Genomic DNA, 7,178 nt, shown 5'->3' with positions numbered 1-7,178 from the left:
GGAGGTAACGGGGGACAACGGGGATTCACGCGGGGTTAATGGGGTCCGGCAGCCGTCGAGCCCCGGTTCCGGGGGCTCCCCGAAGCATCCCCCGTGCCCCACCTCCCGCGACGCCCGGGGCGGGGCTCCCGTGCCCCCGCCCCGTGACGTCACTTCCCGCGGGCGGTACCGGGCCCGGTGCCGCCGGTGCGGGCCGGGGGTGGAGGAGGCGGAGGGAGGTCTCGGTCCCGGTTCTGGTCACCGTCCCGGTCCCGATCCCGGTCCCAGCGGGCCATGGTGGTGCTGCGGGGCGGCGCGGGCCCCGAGGAGCCGTTCCCGTGAGTCCGGGGCCGGGCGGGCCGTGGGGCGGTGGGGCCGGGCAGGAGCCCCCCGGGCTGTCAGTGCGGGCGGGGAGCGGCGGCGGCGCCTCCCGGGACAGCCCGTCCCCATCTCCCCGGCCCCGGGGGCAGTGTCAGAGCGGAGCCCGGCACCGGGATAATGAGCCTTGTAATTAGTGTTTATCTCGTCGAGGTCACGGTGCTCCCGGTCACCGGGGTGGCGACCCGGGCCGGGGTCCCTCGTGGTGCCGAGGGTGGGCTGGGGACCGGGATGTACCGGGGACTCGGGACCCTGCAGGACGGAGCTGCCCCGGCTGTCCCCTCGCTCTGCAGGTCCCCGTTCTGCTGCCCAAGGGTAAATGACAGGAACGGGTCAGAAATCCCCCGGCAGAGAACAGGTTCCTCTTCCCGGCGCCTTCCCTGCCTGGAAACGGGACGTGGAGGAGAAGTCAGGAATCTCCGTGTGCTCCGGTGTCCCTGGAGCTGCCGGGCCCGCTGCCCTGGGGTTGTGGTTTGCTGTGGTCCCCCAGGAATGACCTCTCCTGGCACGGGACCCTGACTCAGAGGGCACCGATGCTTGTCCGACACCGGCCGCTGGCCCGAGGTCACTGTCCCCTGTGAACCTCCAGGCTGGCACTGGGTGGAGGTGGCAGTGCCAGGGCAGACGTGGCAGTGCCAGGTGCCAGGGCAGCCACGAACAGCCCAGGAGGCTTCAGGAAGAGAATCGAGTGTGGCTCAGCCTGTTCCACTCCCAGCCACGGGGCTCTGGGGGTCCTGGCTGCCCGGGGGATGCTCCTGCTCTGCTGACACTGGGTTTTGGCATCTCTTTCCGGGGCTGTGCCGGCTCCAGGGAGTGCCAGGCTCGCAGCTGTGTACTCAAACCCCCGAGCTGGGGCCAGCGTAAGGTGACTCCTTCTGTTTATTCAGGTTTTTGTAACCATCTTTGTATTACAACTTGATCCACCAGCCCTGGTTGCTCCCTGTGGCAGGTTGGGTTACTGCTCCCCACCCATCCTCTGGGCATTGCCTTGATACCTGAGTCTCTTTTATTCTTTCCAAACCCACCTTTACCTCGGTTTTCTCTCCAGCTTGGAAGGGGGTGGTTGTTTTTTTAACCCCCCCAGCAGTCAAGACTGTATCACTGCCCCCATGCAGGCAAAGGGGAAAAAAAATCAAGGTTTTGGCGAGGGCGAGCAACTGGCTCTTGGCCCAGGCTGCAATCGGACAGCACAACCTGCTCTGCCCTGTGCCCACATCAGCTCTGTCAGGACCTGATTGCAGGACTGGGGCTCCCATGAGCCCCAGAATGCTGGAAAGGAGGGGACACAGTGGGGATATGGCCCTGTGGATGGAGCAAGGTCGTGGTGCTGCCGTGGCACTGGAAACTCTGGTCGCTCTGGGCAGCTGTGTTGCAGCTCCTTGTCCTAGGGGTTGTTTTGGGGGTGTTGATTTTCTGCCCCACCTTTTGCTGCACTGAAGGAAACCCACACAACCCTGAGGGGAAGCTCCTTCTCAAGTGAAGGCAGTGAAACTTCCTGTCTTTGGTGTTTAGCAAACTTTCAAACCCAGGCAGTTGCGTTCAGCACCCAGTGAGCTGCTCGCTCGTCCTGTGGCGTCATTTTCCCATAAAATGCCTGAGTTTTATGGTCATTCCTAAGCTGTGCCTGTGACTAAGCAACGCCCTGACCACATTTTGAACAGAGGCCAAGCACCTTTGGGTGCCCCCAGGAGCTGGCAGTGCCGTGGCTGGGGCAGTGTTCCTGCTGCCCTCCATAAGGAGTGGCAGGGCCTCTGCCAGTCTGATCAGGACGATGGTGAATGGGAGGTCCAGCAGGGATGGATCCATCGTTTTGGTGTGTGGCACGATTGATTACCCAGGTTAATTACCCAGGTTAATTACCTGGCCCTTCCAGTGCTGACACACAGCTGCTTTGAGCAGAGCCAGCCCTTGGAGGTGGCAGTGGCCCGAGGGGGACAGGCTCCGTGGCAGGATGCTGTGCCAGTTGCAGTAACAACAGGGCTGATGCTCTGGGCATTGCCTTGATACCTTGAGTCTCATTTATTCTTTCCAAGCCCACCTTTGCCTTGGTTTTAGGGAGTGGTTGATTTTTTTCCCCTCCCCATCTGATGCCCCGTCTCCCCCGCGTCCTCCCGCTGCTGTAGCTGCCCCAGGCCCCTCGGGTGGGCTCATCCCTCATCCCTCCCTGTGTGTCCCCGCAGGAGGATCGAGGACTGCCTGCCCCTGCTGCAGGACTCCCCGTCCAAGCGGTTCTCCCCGTCCAAGAGGAAGCAGTATTACATCAACAAGGCCATCCGCAACTCCGACCTCATCCCCAGGGCCAAGGGCCGCAAGAGCCTCCAGAGGCTGGAGAACAGTAAGGACCAGGGCAGGGACAACCTCCCCTGGACTGCGTGGCAAGCAGGGATGTACTGGGGGCAAGGAGCCTCTCTGGAGGTGCTTGCTCCCCTCTCAGGCTTTGCTTTTCCCCTCAGCTCGCTACCTGATGACACTTCTGGAGCAGGATGAGTGTGGGAGCGACGAGGGAGAGCTCACCCACTCGGCCACCCCCAGCATCTTTACTGAGGCCTGTAACAATGAGACCTATGTGGAGGTGGGTACAGCCACCACTGGCTTTGGGGGGCCCTGGCATGGCCATGTCATGCTGGTAGTTCACTCCTCCATCCCCCTGCCCCCCTGGTCTGAGCTGCTGCACCCCAGCTTCTGCCTGGTCTGGTGTCAGGCTGGGATCTGTGGGATCTGCTGCTGCCATGTGTGATGGGATGATGGGGTCTGGGGCTCCCAATCCATGGGGTGGGGGAATCTCCTGGCAGATTCTCTCATGGAGAGCTGTGCCTGCAGAGCAGCGGGTGCCTGGTGAGCTGCAGCATTTCCTCTGGCACAAGCCCCTTGCCAAACCCCCGTTGCCTCACGCTGGCCCTGTAACCGGGGGTTTTGAAACGTGGCCCCTCCCTGGTGTGACACTCAGGGCCATCCCTGGGGACAAGTGGGTGAGGAGGGGGCTCAGGGGGTGTGGGGAGGGCCCCTGGGTGCCCGTGCACTGCCGGGTGCTCCCCACAGACCTCTGCAGTGAGGCTTGGTGGCCTCTGTTGTCAGATCTGGAACGACTTCATGAACCGGTCGGGAGAAGAGCAGGAGCGGGTCCTGCTCTACCTGGAGGAGGAGGCCAGGAAGAAGCACAGGAGGAAGCTGCCTGTCAAGAATGAGGACAAGTGGAAAGGTGCTGGGAGGGGACACAGGGTGGGGACAGCCTCTCCCTGTCCTTCCTTGTGTACACTGTGGGAAGGGTGACCTTCCCTGAGGGCTGCACCCACTCCCTGTGAATGGTGGGGCCAGGGGAGGCCTGAGCCCACCCCTGGGTGTCAAAATGGGGGGTTTACCTGCAGACCTCCACCATGGACCAGGGAGGGTTTGTGGGAGCCAGAAGTGGCTGTGGAGACGGGCACAGCAGCCATCCCCCAATGTCACACCCCCAAATCTCTGCATCCCCAAACCTCCTGTGCTGGGGAGGGCGTTGCTGTTTTAGGGGTGACTGTGAAGGGGGTGGCCAGGGGGCCCTGCAGGGCACTTGAGGGGGACACTGGGTCCACCTGAAAGGTGACACTGTGGGCTCTGGAGCTGTGAGCTGTGTCTGAATCCCTCCTCCCTTCTCCAGAGCTCCCAGCCTACACGCCCCAGGAGTGCTTCCAGCGCATCAGCCGCCGCCTGCGCGCCACCCTGAAGCGGGGCCGGATCCCCATGGTGAGCTGGGAGCCTGGGACAGCAGGGCTGGGGCTGGCAGGGGTCCCTCCACAGCCCTGTCCCCAGAGCTGTGCCCTGGCCTTGTGCAGGGCAGTGCCAAATTCCAAAGGAGCTCCTGGGAATGTGCTCCAGTGCTCGTGTGACACCGCAGTGGTGGCTGGTTGCAGACAGGCAGATGGTTGTTCCCAGCAGATGGGTTTTCCTGGCTCAGTTCAGGTTTTTCTGGCACTTACAGGGCTTTTTTTTCGTGGTTGTTCCCCAGTTTCTGTGCAATGAGCAGCAGGTGACAGGTGAAACCGGGCATGTTTGTGCTTGGGGACCTTTGGGGTGGAGCACTGGAGCCTTTGGGGTCTTCACAGTGGCCCACACAAAGCTCTTTGGGGAAATTCCAATGTATTTTGAAAGGGGTAAAAGTACACCAACTGCTGAGCAGGAAGCAGAGAGGTGCACTGCCTGCCCAGACACTTGCTCTACCAGCCCTGGGGGTGCTGGCTCTCTGCTCCCTCTGCTCTGTGGGGCTCTGTTTGTTTTCCTGGTGCTAATTAGAGCCTCTAAATGCAGCCTGGGCTCCTCCTGCCCACTGCCTTGTTTGTCTTCAAAATGAGACGCGTGTGCTGCTCGTCTCCGGGGTCACAGTGCTCTGGAGACCAGCAGAGCACTGAGCTTTGGCTGTCGGGAGGCACAAAGCTCCCCTGGCTGCTGTGAACACCAGGGACGGTGCCAGCCCTTGGCACACACAGTGTGGAGTTGGCAGGAGCTGGATCCTTCCCAGCCTCGGGGCCTGGAGATGGGAGATGTCTCCTCTCTCCCTGCTGTCTCTCATCCAGAGAACTTGCCCGGGAGGTGCTGGCAGTAAATCCTGGCAGGTCAGTTGTGCCAGGGCTGTGTCCCCGCTGCCCCTTCCTCGCTGAGTCCCTGCCTGTCCTCACAGGGGACGCTGGAGGGGCTGGAGGAGGAGCTGCTGGCCTTCTTCTCTGTCACCCCCCACTCCGTCTACACGGCACTGATGGACAACAGGTATTTCCCCATTTCTGAGTCCTGGGGTTCCCTGTGCCCCAGGGCTGCTCCAGGCTGCAGAGGGGCTTTGGGAGCACAGGAGGCCTCCCCTCAGCCAGGCCTGGGTCTGCACCTGGGTACACCTACCTGGTCTGATCCCTACGGAGCCCCTGGGGGAGGGATGGCCCTGGGGATCCCTGCAGAGGGGTTTGTGGCACTTTGTGCTCCCCATGTGTTTTGTGGGTCCCCAGGAGGGCAGAACAGCCTGTGGGACACCCTGGTCAGAGACACGTTGGCTCTAACCCTGTCCCCTCTTCCCCAGCTTTGAGCGGCTCCTGCTCCACGCGCTCTGCCAATACATGGATCTCGTCTCTGCCAGTAAGAGCCCCTTGTGCCTGCTTGTTTTTAGTTTTGATTTTGATTTTGTTTTTCCCCTTCCCTCCGTCACTATCTCTCCTCTCCAGCTCAGCCTTTTTTTTCCTCCCTTTCCTCCTCCCGGCCCCACCTCGCCCTGGGGCTCACAGATAACCCCGCGGTCCCCACCCCCGCCCGGGGCTCCCTCGGCAGCCCCGGTCGTGGTCATCAGCACTGGCCGCACACCCGAGGGTCAGCCGGCTCTGACAGGGAATTTGGGTGGTCCAAAGCAAGAAAATGCTCGCAGGGTTCCCTCTCCTGCAGCTGCTTCCTCCTCCCAAGGAGCAGCCCTGCTCTTGCACTACCCTGGGCATCCCCAGAAGGTTTTGTTGCCAAGGCAGGGAAGGCATCAGGCTCCATCCCTCCAGAGGAGGCTCTGCTGCCGAGCGTTTCATTAGGAGCCGCTTCATTAGGAGTGGCAAACACCCTGGGAGCGCTAATGATGGGGAGCGAGCCCGTGGTGCGGGCAGGGCTGGGGACAGAGGGGACAGCACGGGGGAGCCTGCACTCACCACGAGCCCCGGGGAGGAGGGGAGGGCAGTGACCGGGCTGGGAGCGCCGCGTTGGAGACCCCCAAGGGGGGGAACAGGGGTGTGCTGACCTCTCCATGCCACCCCCGCAGGTTCAGACATCGAAGGCAAACGTCAGATGAAAGTGAGCAACAAACACCGCGTGTTCCTGCCCCCCGAGCTGCTGCTCTCAGACTACCTGGGGCAGATGAGCTGATGCCCCCGACAGCTGCCCTGCCCCTCCTGCGTGTGCTGCAGCCTCTCTGGGCCCCGCAGCCCTTGGACCCTCGGCCCTTCCCCTGCTCCAGCAGCCGCTGGCTGGTGGGGCAGAGCCGAGGGCTGGTGGCTGTGCCCTCTGCTGTGCTGGGACCGGCGCGGGCAGCTCTGCCCTGGTACGGAGCAGGTGCCTCCTCCCACCCGCCCCGCTCCCCGCGCAGCCCTCCTGGAACTGGTTGTGTGTCTATTTATAACCCAGGTGTTTTTAAACAAAAAAAAAAAGAATCAGGTGGGGCCACCCCCCTCCCCTCTGGCGCTGACGCTCGTGGGGTGATTTCGGTCCAGATTTTTCCGCGGTGAAACAGCTCCTGGCGGCTGCTGAGCAATCGCTGAGCCGGCGGAAGAGCCCGGGGGCTGCCGCGTTCCGCAGCCCCGTGCCCACGGAGCGTCCAGCGGGGCTCGGCCCCCTCGGGCAGGGCGGGGTGTGGGGAGCTCCGGGTGCTTTTGCCCCACACCCTGTGCCCTGCCCGCACCACGGGGCTGTTTTTAAGTGTAATATAGCTTGTGTTTTTTATCACGTGTGTGTATATTTACATGTGTGTGTGTGTATGTGTGCTGGAGGGGTGCAGCCCTATTCGGGGCTCTCTCTGCTTGTCCACAGCTGCCACGGGGGGCAGATGGGGCATTTTGGAGCTCCCTCTGTGTCCCCCCGTGTCCCTGGCATGTGCCAAGGGTTGCTCGCAGGGTGTTCCCTGGGGATTTTTGCTGGTTGCTCTGTCCCATGACGACACCGACTGCCATTAACCGCGGGGACCCCCAGACCCAGGGGTGCCCCTCGCGCCTCTTTTGCTGGTGTGACTCGGGAACGGGCGCGTTCAGGAACAATAAAGACGGTGCTCCCCTGCTCCGGCTCTGTCTCTGTGGGGAAGGGGAAGGGGCGGTGGCTGGGTGGGGGTCGCGGGGCAG

At 62.5% G+C, this 7,178-nt stretch overlaps 1 protein-coding gene across 1 annotated transcript; it reads left to right on the top strand.

Moving 5' to 3' along the window:
• The first annotated feature begins 144 nt into the window (after positions 1-144).
• On the top strand, positions 145-7,114 carry R3HDM4 (R3H domain containing 4). The gene is made up of 8 exons (XM_063404846.1): positions 145-317; positions 2,538-2,692; positions 2,811-2,929; positions 3,433-3,556; positions 3,992-4,077; positions 5,009-5,094; positions 5,396-5,451; positions 6,110-7,114. Exons 1-8 carry the CDS (start codon positions 274-276, stop codon positions 6,211-6,213), a joined length of 774 nt encoding a protein of 257 aa, XP_063260916.1. The 5' UTR covers positions 145-273; the 3' UTR covers positions 6,214-7,114.
• Positions 7,115-7,178: the final 64 nt, after the last annotated feature.

The sequence above is a fragment of the Prinia subflava genome, chromosome 8 (assembly GCF_021018805.1).
Source record: "Prinia subflava isolate CZ2003 ecotype Zambia chromosome 8, Cam_Psub_1.2, whole genome shotgun sequence".
NCBI lineage: Eukaryota > Metazoa > Chordata > Aves > Passeriformes > Cisticolidae > Prinia > Prinia subflava.
Note: the sequence above shows the minus strand (reverse complement) of the source record. Positions and strands in the feature narration are given on the sequence as shown.